The 13,561-nt window shown below is 46.9% G+C and overlaps 1 protein-coding gene across 1 annotated transcript in view; it reads right to left on the bottom strand.

Moving 5' to 3' along the window:
* ERGIC1 (endoplasmic reticulum-golgi intermediate compartment 1) overlaps nt 1–13,561 on the bottom strand; it is a 109,908-nt gene that overhangs the window by 57,164 nt on the left and 39,183 nt on the right. The window contains exon 3 of the mRNA XM_065410023.1: nt 4,193–4,265. Within this exon, the coding sequence (XP_065266095.1) occupies nt 4,193–4,265 (73 nt within the window). The remainder of the gene's footprint in view (nt 1–4,192; nt 4,266–13,561) is intronic.

Genomic DNA, 13,561 nt, shown 5'->3' with positions numbered 1-13,561 from the left:
CATCACCTCCTCAGGGGTCCATTTACCCTAAGCTGTGAGGTTCTGGGAATGCGCACTCCAACCTACCAGGGAGGGGTCTGTGGTGATGATCCTCATGGGAGAAAGCTGTAGGAATGAAATTCCCATGCATATCTTTTGTGGGTCCTTCCACCAATTTAGAAAATTGAGGACCCTCCATGTTAGACACTCATTTAGATAGACTGTGCTTGTTGGGGGCATAGACGTTCTCAGCCAGGCTTGAAGATACCAAGATGTAGTCTTGCTAAGGGTGTCATAAACATACAGGATACCATGTAGCCCAGAAGCTGTAGGCAAGCCCTTGCTAGGGTTTGCAGATTCTGTTGTACTGTTGAAACAAGGTTGGACATTGTGGCAAATCTGTCCTTTGGTAAGTATGCTCTGGTGGTGGTGGAGGAATACAGAGAGTGGCCCCAATGAAGCTTATGTATTGAGTGGCTGTGAGGGTAGACTCTTCTGCGTTAAGGCAGAGGCCCACTAAGTAGAACAGAGGCAGGGCTTTTCTGGTTGCTGTCTGTGCCTTGAAAAATAAGCAACCTTTCAGGCGCCAATCCTCCAAGTAGGGAAAGACAATTATTCCCATCTAGCAAAGATAGCCTGTGACAGCCAATAGGACCTTGGTAAAGACCCTTGGGGCAGTGGAAAGGCTGAAGGGTATGATGCAATACAGGTAGTGGTCTCTGCCTACCACAAAATGTAGGACTTGTCTGGGTGAGGGATGCATGACATTAAGTGTCCTGAAGGTTGAAGACGACAAACCAATCTTGCAGATCCAGAGAGGGAGTTATTGCAGTAGGGTTGCCATTCTGAACTGCTGAGCATGGATGAAGGTGTTCAGAGTCCCAAGGTCCACAACTGGTCTCTATCCTCCAGTTTTCATAGGGCCCCAGACACCGAGAATAGAACCCTTTTCCAACGAAGTTCAGTGGAACAGGTTCGATCAGGTCCAGTGTTAGGAGGCCTGATACCTCCTGCCCCAAGAGATCCTCATGAGAAGGGTCCCTGAAGAGGGACGGGAATGAGTGGGAGGGCAGTAAAGAGCTGAACTGGATGGAACTACCTGTAGAAATCACCTCCAGGATTTATCTGTCTGAGGTGACAAGCTCCCAGGGAGGTAGAAAATGGGAAAGTTGATCCCCATAAAGATGGAGGAGTACATCACAGGATCTGGAATGGGAGATAGTTTGTGATCCTCAACCAGTGGGTCAAAACAGATGTTTTGAGGGTGTCACTGACTGGGAGGTGATGGCTATGGAGGGCATTTTCTTAGTGAATCTAGGATTCTTCCAGGGGGTCTTAGCCAGTCTCGTGGGCTGGTAGTGGACTGGACAAGATCATTTAACTATCAGCAATCTACTGTATTTTCTCTTTTTCAGATGTATAGATGCCCAGGGATTGTAGTGGAGGGAGGGATAGCTCAGTGGTTTGAGCATTGGCCTGTTAAACCCAGGGTTGTGAGTTCAATCCTTGAGGGGGCTACTTAGGGATCTAGGGCAAAAATCAGTACTTGGTCCTGCTAGTGAAGGCAGGGGGCTGGACTCAATGACCCTTTGGGGTCCCTTCCAGTTCTATGAGATAGCTATAGCTCAATTTTTATTTTATTTTTTTTAAGTAGTGTCACCTGGTAATCTTTGAGAGAATGAAGGGACTCATCTGTGGTGTCACTAAACAATTTGGGCCCTTGAAAGGAATGTCCAAAACTGTATTTTTATCTCCCAGGACAGGCGAGCGGACTGCAGCCAGGAAGCTTCGAACAGGACTACTGTCACAGCCATGGAACATGCAGCTGTGTTGGCAGCACTGAGCGAGGCCTGGAAAGATGCCTTGGCAACTGTCTAGCCTTCTGCAACAAGGGCCTGAAATTGTTCTCTCTGGTCCCGAAGCAGATGTTCAATAAAAAGTGAGAACTTAAAATAGTGTGTGAAATCACACTTTGCCATCAGGGCTTGGTAACTGACTGCTATTAACTGCAGAGAGTCCAAGGACTAGCTCTTGTGGCTCAGAAGGTGTAGACATTTTGGCTCTTTGTGCGATGGTGTTCAATGGAACCGATGCCGCCTGTTTTGTTGGTCAATGGCCTCAACAACTAGAGAGTTGGGTATAGGGTGGGAGAAAAAGTACTCCAAGCCTCTGGGTGGAATATAATAGTTTGTTGGCTCATTTGCACGTAGGCAGGAGTTTGCTGGGCTGGGGCCAGCAGAGCATTATTGATGGGCAAGGTAGACTTGCCCCGAGGAGACAAAGGAAGGCTGTCAAAGAAGGAATGTTGGGGCTCCCATATCTGCTCCAACAGAATTGGAAAAGCATCTGCCACACGGTTCATAGGTTCTTGAAAGGCCTTGAAATCATCAAGATAAGATGGTGAAGGAGGCATGACAGCCTCATCTGGTGAGGAGGTTGTTTTCCTTCCTCCTCTCCAGAGGAGCTGGTTCTTGCTTCTCTGGGAGATGTGCCTGTGGGGCAAGGCTCAAGGGCATCTGTTGTTGCTCCTGATGTGCCCTTTTATGAGATGGGACCCTGTAGAACTGGTTACCACACAGGGCCCACAGGGCTCACTGTGGTGGGGCATAAAGGAAGAAACCCAGAGTTGTCCTTGCCAGGGTCTCTGGATGTATCTCCTGCTGGGAATTTCCTCCTCATGGTGAACCTCAAGGAAGGGAAACCGAAAAGTAGAAGAACTTTGTATAGACGCCTCCGAGTCAGATGAGGTGTCATCCCCACATCCATCTGACGGGCAAGTGGTGCCGATACAAGTGGTCGAGTTAGTGCCGGACCCTGGGGAGGGACCTGAACTTTCACTGGTATTGAGGTTTCACAAGTGGTTGCATGGTGAAGAGGTACCTGAGGATGTGTCAGTACTGGCTGGAAAGCTCTCTCAGGACCCTCAAAGAGCTTGCGTGGAGGCTGTGTCGGTACCAGAGGACATGTTGCCATTGAAGGCTGTAGAGACTGAGGATAAGTAGGCTCTCTGATAGAAAGTCTCTCTCAGTACCAGTCAGCAGCAGCGATTCAGACTCTTCCAGGGTTCAAAGGTCCTCACAGAATAGGTGGCTGGACGGTAGTGAGGACTCTGGATAGGAACTTCAGGAGTCAGTACCTTGTGTAATACTGGAAAAGGTACCGAAGTACAATTGGTGCATGACGACGATTTCGGCTAGGCTCAGGAGTCCCTATGTTTAAGAGGCACTGAGCCTGGTGCCAATGTCAGTGCTGCTTTAGGTGGCTTGTCAGTACATAGCTTCTTAGCTGGTGCCATGGGGTCAGTCCTGGAAGCCTCAGTGGTACCCACATTGGGACACAAGGTACCCACATTGGGACACAAAGTCCCCAGAGGCCCAGATCAAGGGTGACTTTCCCCTTCTCTTATCTCGTTCCGGAGAATAGGATCCTTTTATTTTGAGGGTGGATGGTACCGTAGGACCCCCAGGGTCTTTGCTTACTGCCAGAGCAGAGGCAGTCAGTGGATCCAATGTACAGGGGAGTGACTCAAACTCCGCAGGTCTCAGGGGGCGCTCCATCAAGAGGAGTTTTGTACTCCTTCAATTTCTTAGATCTGCTCTTAAATGTTGAGCAGTTCTTACATTTGGAGGGGACGTAAGTCTCTCCCAGGTAGTGGAGGCAGCTTGAATGTCCATGGCAGGTCTGCAGGGTTTGAAGCCCAGGATCTTAGTCATAACCCATACTTAAGGCAGCAGATCGAGGCCTGAGAAAAAAACCCAAGACAAAGGCCCAGATTGGGCAAAGAAAGAAGGGAAGGGGGAACCCCCACAAAAAAGTACAAACTGTGCTAAATAACAGAAAAAATAATTACAATAATTTAAGTAAAGGAAAAGACTAGAGAACAAGGAAAAATAAGCAAGAAGCGCAGCAAGCCGCATGGCTAGCCAATGAACCCAGCGACACTCCACCTCAAGCTACAGGTGGTTGATAAGGTGCTAGAGTGGCAGTGGGTGCGCCCCTCCCTATATGCCCTCAAACCGGAGCACAAGGACATCTAGGGTGCAGGCATGGACCGATGGACACTGCTAATGAAAATCTGCTATCAAGAGTGCCTGAGTACATGCCCAGCCTGGTGCAGAGCACCCATCGGGACACTACCCAAAGAAGAATCACTTGGAAAAAAAAAAAAAAAAAAACAACCCTATAAAACAAACTTTCAATAGCTTTTACTTACATTTCAGTGGCTATGAATCCGGTGAGCTCAGACAGGAAAAGAAACAGTATGAAGAGACAGCAGCAGACAGAAACTGGAAGAGATAGGTGTGGGGGGTAGGTTAGTTTAAAAAAAACTTTCACAAAGTTTTGATTTGTTTTCATACACACACCGGTTTGCCACTGGTTCCCCCACCCCGCATTACTCTGCCCCCTAGGCATAGCTGGGAGCTACCACCCTGTTCAGGGGCAGCAATTCAGGCTATGTCGGCAGAATATGATGGCATCAGTAGGAAACATGGTCTGGAATCTCAGCTCTGAATCAGAATGGAGATTCCTGAGCAGTGCCTATATTCTGAGGGCAACTTCCAGCCCTAGGTGGAATATCCACCCCCCAACTCCACCTTTGACTCCCATTTTCTCCATCCTACAGACCCCACTGCTGGCAGCCAACCCACCCTCTGGAAAGATTGCTCCATTACATGCCTTCTTCAAAGCACTTGGAAATGACAGTAGGGCAAGAGGATCTCCTGCGTGGGGTTTGGAAGGAATCAAACTCTCCACACACTATTATAGCACTACACACTATCAAGTCACTGCCAAAGGCAGGTTCACAGATCAGACGAGTCAATGGTCTGAGACTGTGGGAGATGGAGATAACAGATGAGATGAGCTGAACCCCTACACCACCCAGTGCATCAGCTCTACAATGACCGAAGATTCCCAGTAATCCAGAGAATGAGAGGCCTACAGTGACTCTGACAGCAGGTCTCTCAACAGGCCAGTGGTGTATATTTTATCTCTAATCCAACTAACCTAGCATGTATTCAGTCCAGAAAATATCTCATGGGGAGCCAAAAGAAGCAACCCTCCCTTGTTGCTTGTGTATTATTAACTATTCCTTACCGGGACATGCTCAGCACACTGTGCAAGCAGTCAGCCTCATGTGATAGTTACAGAGCCACTAACCCACACTGGGGGGGGAGGGATGGGAGGAAAAGAGACTCAGGAGGGTAAGAGAGACTGTAAGTGCTTGGGGAGTGGAAAGGGGGACACCACAGTGATGTGGCAACCACGGTCTGGACCTGACTGGGATTTACATTTGTATTAAACAAACATTCTCCACATTCCGGCTCCAGAGTGAATCACCACAAAGGAGTAGTTCAGGAAATGGGATGTAATCACAGAGGAACAATGAGAGCATTATGACCCCAGCTCACACTCCCTCAGTCCCAGGGAGTAGCACTCCATGGAGTATGATCCCACCCATCAGTCCTACCAGCGCCTCAATGATTGAGCATTCCATGGTAATGACCACCTCACCCCAAAAACACAACCACTGAGTACAGAGGACTGAGAACCATGTAGGGTGACCGTTCTCCCTCAACTTTATTCCACTTGGCTGATACAGCCTCAATTTCATTCCCATTCCCTCAGGAGACTCCCAGAATGGTTATCTGAGGAGGGAAGGTGCTGTAGCCACCATTGCTGTTCAAGACTGAGGCGAAGTTTGGAGGCATGGAGAGGAAGAAGGAGATAGTTGAGGCAAAACACCAAGACGGAGTCCAGATGTCTCAAAGCTTTGTGCCTCATCCTTCCAATCCATCAGCCCTACAACTCTGTGGAAAGGCAAATTCCTGCCTTGCTTCCCCCTTCCTCAGCCGTGTCATCTCAGAGCTTACTCACTCTCTAGCAGGCGGAAGGATTAACAGAGACGCCAAAAGCCATTAAATGGGTCATTCTTTAAACAGGAAAAAGAAAGAGGAAAGGAAAACTAAGCCTGAGAATAGTAGGAAGATGGGGAAGGGAGGAGAGACTTTAAGGGAAACCTTCACAGATGCACACACACAGTTCCTTCCATCTCTGTGCCTTTGGCAGGGAGAAGAATTCAACATTCCACTGCTACCCCAGGAAGCCTCTGGCCTGGTGCACAACAAAGGGTGTTAGGAGGGGAAGCTTTTACCTAGAGCACAGAGGGAAATTCCTAGGAGAAGTACTGGGAGACCTTTCTTCATACCTAACTGAACCAGCACAAACTGGTTGGTCAGGATGCTTCTTATCCATAAGCAACCAAACAGCAGAGAGGTCAGGTCAGTGATAGGGCCACAAGCCCTTGGCAGTACACACAGGAAGTCTCTCTTGCACATACTGCATACAGCACATCAGTCAGAATTTTAAACAAATAAACCCTTTGCACTGAAATCACAATGAGAGACTGGTAAGATCACCTGCCACCGGCTACTTACATGACTCTCTTCCTCAACTCCCTTCACAGGCTTCCCCTTCTCTTCCACATCCCATTCAAGACTCTTGTCTTCCTATAAAGGTCCTCCACAACACCATGCCAGGCTCTCTCTGCGCTCTCATTTCCTCTTACTCAAACCCTAAGCTGCTCTCTGCAACACTCCTTTTGTAAGTTTCTTTCACTTCCATCTTCACACCTTCTTCCATGCCATTATCTTTGGAACATTTTACCTTCCCCCTTCCAGATACACCAAACATCTGCCCTCTCGCAAATCTTCCCTTCAAACCTGCTCCTCCACGGAAGATTTGCAGCACTACTTAACAAATAAAGTAGAGGTAAATTGTACTGGCCTGAGTTTTTAAACATAACTAGTGAGTTTGGGTGCCCAGCCTGAGCTACCTTGCAGGGGCCTGATTTCTAGAGGACAAGTGCTCAGCACTTTCTGAAAAATCACGCAGCTGAAGTTGCGCACCCCAAAAATCACTAAGTCACTTCTGAACATTTGGGCTACTATAGAATTACATACACACATGCATGCTGTTTGGAAATGGGACCTTCCTCTGAACACCCTGTGTACCTGAACTGTATTGTCTGTCTAATTTATAATGGAAGCCTTTCAGGCATAGAACATAAGTTCCTCCATACTTGCAGAATACCAAGCACACACAATACTCCCATAATGAAGGCTTGCACAATTTACTTCAGTCAGTTATTTAACAAAGGAATCCTTTATCTGCCTCTACATGAATGCGCGATTCCTAGGTCACACATTTGTTATGCTTGGAATAGTAGTTAAAAGTCTAGAGGCAGATTAAGAAGATAGCTGCTTTATTACAGCAGTTAATTCAATTGCGGGAGCATGCGTACCGCAGTGTTCCCCCAGAGCTATCAAGAACCAGCTCTGACCTGTGGTCATGATAGAACTCTGCCTACAAAACTCCAAATATATTAAAGTTTAAAAGCATTACTAGCATTGGAACATACTGCTATTGGCTCACCAGAAAACTTAAGTAGAGCTGAGTGAGAAACTGTTTTCCCCTTTGTAAAAGTTTGAGAATTTTTTTTCCATATTCAATTGAGATGAAAAGTCAAAGTCTCAAATGTTCACAAACCAAAAATGCAAAACAAAATTGGTTCGAGTCAAAATGTTTAGGTTTTGGTTATTCTTTTACTCTACTTTGCTTAAGTTTTAAAACAAAAATGGTTTCAAAACAGAAAACTAATCTTTCATTTAGAAAATGTCAAAACAGACATTTTGATTATTTCTAAACTTTTTTCCAAAAGCTTTCAGTCAAGAAATTAGTTGAAACCAACCCTTTCCTCATGAGAAGTTTGGGTTTAGACAAATTGTCATTTTTCAGCTAAAAAACTGTCAAAAAATTCCTGAGCAGCTCTAACCTGGAGGACAGGATGCTTGCTAAGCAACTTTTCAGCACTGCCTTCTTCAAGCTAACTCTTCTATATGTATCACATGCAACAAGCACCTCCATCTATGCACCCCAGCCCCTTTTTTCCATCCCCTTAAAAAAAAAAAAAAATGGTGACATTCAAAGCAAAGGCAGATTAATGCTTAATTAATTAATTCCCCTTCAAAGTGCCGCTTCTCTCCGGTCGCTGGCTGTGCAGCTGCCCCTGCTCCTCCTGAGTCCTCCGGCCCGTGCTCGCAGGGCCGCATTCTGAAATGGGCTTTAGAGCTGCAGGCCAGGGCCCCGGGGCCCCCTTAGCCCAGGGCCCTTCAGCCCCTAAAGCCCCTGTGTTCCAGGTGGCCCTGCCTGCCGGAGGGGAAGGGGGGCAGCTTCCCCGCTCGCTCCCTCCCTCCCAGAAAGTCCCAAGCGCCGCCAAACAGCTGTTTGGCGGCGGGGGAAGCCCTGGGAGGGAGGAAGGGAAGGGGAGGAGGCGGAGAAGAGGAACTTGTGCAATGCTCCCTTGTAAAGTCAGCCAAACAACGTTATAAGGGAGCACTGCGCAACTTTCAACGAGTATGTTCCCTAATGGAGCAGCGACGTAACTTCGAAACAACGTTAAGCGGGAGGACGTTAAGTGAGGAGTTACTGTATGTCCAATTACACAAACTGCTAGGAAGCGCAAGGAGGGGTCAAGTCACAGTTGCCATGCAAGTCATAACTGATATTTCCTGATGTGTATTAAAACTCCAGCCTCCACACAGTATTGCTGTAGAACATTACCCAGTGTGTACAACACGTACATGTAAGCTATGCATCCACACCGACTGCTAAATCATAGGATTGGCAGAGTTGCTGTCTGAACTGCAGATCCCATTATGTCATCAGGCAGCTCATGCCCATCCAGATACCAGCTGTCAGACTGCCTGGGCATGTGCTGCTGCAGCCCACATACCCAAACATGGCCAGTTTGTCACAGTGATACTTAGGTCTGCTGACATGGCTGTTCACTAGCACTACAGACACTGCAACAGAGGGAGGGAGACACTTAATGTTGACACAGGGACTTAATGGAGTGGCATATATACTGTTCACTGGTTTGGAGGATGGAAAGTTAAAAGACTATTCAATGAAGGAGATTTTAATGGAGATACAATATGAGGGCCTGAAACTACTATGTACTAATCATCTCCAGAAACTCTATGCACTGATAAAGGAGGCAGTGGGTGTTTAGGTTTTTCCAGCCCTCATCTCACCATATCTTAGTGGACTGCTCTAGTTCCTCCAGTTCTAATGACGTTTAGATTTATATTAATGTTTGTTTTTACCTGTGATAGGAATGATTGCATTGTGAATCTCAGACACCTCTGTTGTGTGCCGTACCCATTAAATCCCCTGTGATTGCAAAGCTGTGCGTGTCAGATTATACCTCTCCCCAATATTGGGTTTCTAGCGGTTAGTGACTGGCACTGCCCTGCAGGAGTACGGGTGTGATTCCCAGTCATTGTCAAGGACCTATTTCTTATTTGTGAGACAGCAGGGATAGAGTAGTAAGCATTAACACTGTGCATGAATCAGGGGACTGCTGTTCAATGCTACATCCTACTTCTACTCAGAGATTTCTAACATATGTCACGGATCAGCTGGTTCTATTTAAAGAAGGAAATGGATGAGAAGGAGAAACAACTGTCTTATCTGTTTCTGGAAGGGAATATTTGCATGAATGAGAGCTCTTTGGCTAACACTGCTAGAGCAACCAGTGGCTTTGGCACTAGAGACCCCAAACAAACCTGTCCACCTCTGCCCCAGTATCTGAGGTGGTGCTTTAAATGTTTCTTCCTCCCTCTTAATTGCAATCAGCAGGTCCTCATTGCACTTCACCTCCAACTTCAAGGTCACCCCAATTCAGAGCAGGCAGAGCAGCCTCTCAGCAGAAGCTTTCCACTTGTGACTCTGTTGAAGTAGTGATGGCTAAGCATATGACACTTGTACTCTTCAGGGGATCTACATCTACATCTACTGTCATTGTAAACTCATGGATTCTGGGTGCTGGCTTCTCCTCAGTGGGACTCAGGCAGGCTTCACCAACAGCAGCACTGTGGTGGTTTTCATCAGAGTACTTCCTCACTACAGGTACAGTCACACTCCCACTGAAGTCAGCGGTAGTGTTGTAAAGTACTTCAGTGCAAGCACGGGCAGGCTGCCGGGCAGTACAGCAGCAGCCGTTTACTGTTCATGGACTGCTTGAGGAAGGAGCTATCTGAGGAGGTTGTCAAACCCTCCCTCTACACCACTGCCAGAAATGCCTGGTCCACAGAGAATAATCAAAAGATAGACAGACACCAAAGAAACGCATCAGCTGGCTCCTGAACATCCCCGGTGTTTTAATGTGCCCCTGCCCATCGTATCAAGATAGGCTACCCACACTCCCATCAGACAGGGATGGACTTCAGCGCTTCCCATGTTGGATGCTTCTGTCTCCCAGAACCTGATCAGCTCAACATTCCCTAGTGCAGGCAGCATTGAGACACCAAACCTTCCAGTAAGCTGCCATAGTGAGAAGCAGCATTTTACAACCCAAAAGTGACTGTGGGAGTCTGGCTGACAAACACGTTTCTATTCCAGAAAGCTTCAGCACCATGCGAGTTCCCTTCCAGAGGCAACACTGAACCAGTGCCTATGCAGCAATTACATGGGAAGTGCATGACTATAAGCAATCAGCTGCTACAAACTGTTTTAGAACTTCAAGCAAGTTGGATGTCCAGAGATGCAACCATAGTCATTTCATCTATTCTAGTACCATAGTCATTTCATTTATTCTGGTGCCCTGGTAAAAATTCTTTATGGGGAATTAATCCCCCACCACACACACAATCCCCTAAATAAGATTATTACAACCCAAATCCCATAAAATATTTATCACAAAATCCTGCTGTCCTGACAGGCTGCAAACTGGCACATTATACCCTAAGTAGGGCAGTTGGCTTGTCTCACTCCTGACTTCCATAAAAAGCCTGCAAAGCTTAGAGATGCTGGTTTTACAATCAAGAGTCACAGGCTGAGTCAGACAGGCAGCCCATTGAGAAGGCTGTATACAGAGATCACCACACACAGAGGTGCCAGCTGGTTTTGCATGTTGACCACCTGACTGGTGTAAGCTTTCCAATCCCCTCCACACCGGGAGGGTGGCAGGCAGGCAGATGTGAAGTGGTTAGAGAGGAACCTGTCAAAGGAAAGGGAGGCTTGATAAGCCAGATACAGGGGGAAATTAGTCAGTTAATCATTTTAGTAAGATTCCTGGCCTCCAAAGTTTTCCATGACAAACTTACTGCACTAATCAAATGTCACAGATCAGAGAGGGGCACACTATCCCAGCTCTTAAAAAGGTTTTTAAAAGCTCCTTTTCAGGTGATACAGAGACAACTGCACTACGGGACAAGCTCCGAAACGGAATCAAGATGAGGTGTGGGACTGTCACTTCCCAAATGGAAGGGAAGTTTTGGGGCCTCGACACACTCTAAGAGTCCCCTCCTAACAACAGATCTTAGGGGCCTCCAAACTTATCAACAGGTTCATGTAGACCTTATGGCTGTGCTTGTTGGGGAGAGGGGGGTGTCTATGCAAACTACTGTGCTGGCACATTGGGAATAATCTTAGCAGCTGCACCATGACTACAGGAGGGCAGGGTCAATGCTGGAGGAATTCAGTGTTTGGGAGAGACAGAGAGGCATGGAGCCTCTGAAGAAAAATGGTTCAGTGACACCAAATGTTTGGTAAAACATCTCATCCCATCTTTGGTCAGGAGTCTCCCCGGCTCACACAGCCCTTCGCTTCACATCCTTCTGATTCACGGTTACTGACTCCACCAAGGGATATGACATCACTTGCGTCAGCAATGAATACAGGGCCACTGACCCAATCTCCGAGGGTGAGTGAATGGGCCACAACTACGTGATCAAAGGGAGTCAGTGTGAAACGGAACAGGAAAGCCGCATTAGGCATCTAATTACAAATTTGGCAGGATCAGCTAGATCTGTATTTACCACTCCACGCAGAGCACTCGGTGGTAATGATGGTGTGAAATTACATTACTCAGTCAATCTGAAAAGGAGGAAGGAAGAAGAAAGGCCCAAGGCAAGAAATTTACATCAGCCAAAAACTATGCACAGATACATGGGGTGGGGGATAGGGTCCTACCAAATTCATGGTCGTAGATTTTTAAAATTGTATATTTCATGATTTCAGGTATTTAAATCTGAAATTTCACGGTGTTGTAATTGTAGGGGTCCTGACCCAAAAGTGGTGGATGGCCAAGGTTATTGTAGGGGAGATTGTAGTACTGCTACCCTTACTTCTGTGCTGCTACTGGAGGCGGTGCTACCATCAGAGCTGGGTGGCTGGAGAGCCACAGCTGCTGGCTGGGAGCCCAGCGCTGAAGGCAGAGCCGCCATCAGCCGCAGCGCAGAAGTAAGGATGGCATGGTATGATATCGCCACCCTTACTTCTGCGCTGCTGCCTTCAGAGCTGGGCCCTTGGTCAGCAGCCACCACTCTCCTTAGCAACCCAGATCTGAAGGCAGCAGCAGAAATGTAAGGGTGGCAATACCGCAATCCCCCTAAAATAACTTTGCCACCCCCCGGCAACTCCCTTTTGGGTCAGAACTCCCAATTTGAGAAATGCTGGTCTCTCCCTGTGAAATCTGTATAGTATAGTGTAAAAGCACACAAAAGACCAGATTTCACAGGGGGAGACCAGGATTTGTCAAATTGGGAGTTCTGACCCAAAAGGGAGTTGCAGGGGGGTGGCAAAGTTATTTTAGGGGGATTGCGGTATTGTCAACCTTACTTCTCTGCTGCTGCCAGATTTCACGGGGGGAGACCAGATTTCACGGTCCATGACACATTTTTCATGGCCAGGAATTTGGTAGGACCCTAGTTATAGGCAAAGTGAAAAATAAAAACAAAAAAATTGCAGAAAATAAGTCATATTGGGCTCTCTTCTCCTCGCCAGCTCCATCTCTGATCCCAGAGGAATCCCATCTTTATTGCCACCCCACCACCCCAGCTCTCTCCTGACTGATAACAGCGATTGTGAAATGCTAAAGAAGGTTAAAGAGGCTACAAGAGCATAAAGCACAATAATAATGGGTGATTTCGGCTGGCCTCTTATTGATTGGGTAAATGTCACATCAGGGCATAATGGAGAGATAAAATTTTTAGATACCATAATGACTGCTTCATGGAGCAGCTAGTCCTGGAACCCACAAGGGGAGAGGCAATTCTTGATTTAGTCCTAAATGGAGCACAGGATTTGGTCCAAGAGGTGACTATAGCTGAACAGCTCAGTAATAGTGACCATCATCTAATTAACTTTAACATCCTTGTAGGGGACAGAATACCAAAGAGACCCAACGCTAAAAGCAGGAACGACATAAAAATAAGGCCACTTGTTAGATGGAAATTAAATGGAGCTGCCACAAAGGTAAAATGCCTGCAAACAGCATGGGGACTATTTAAAAAGACCATGACAAAGACTCAGACTAAATGCATACCTCAAATCAGAAAAGACAATAAAAGGACCAAAAGAATCCCACTCTGGCTAAACAGCAGAGTAATGAAGGCCATTAGAGGCAAAAAAGCATCCTTTAAAATTTGGAAGTCAAATCCTACATGCACAAACTCTGGCAGATAAAATGTAAAAGTACAATAAGACAGGCCAAGAAGGAATTTGAGAAGCAACTTGT

The sequence above is a fragment of the Emys orbicularis genome, chromosome 8 (genome assembly GCF_028017835.1).
Source record: "Emys orbicularis isolate rEmyOrb1 chromosome 8, rEmyOrb1.hap1, whole genome shotgun sequence".
Classification (NCBI taxonomy): Eukaryota; Metazoa; Chordata; order Testudines; family Emydidae; genus Emys; species Emys orbicularis.
Note: the sequence above shows the minus strand (reverse complement) of the source record. Positions and strands in the feature narration are given on the sequence as shown.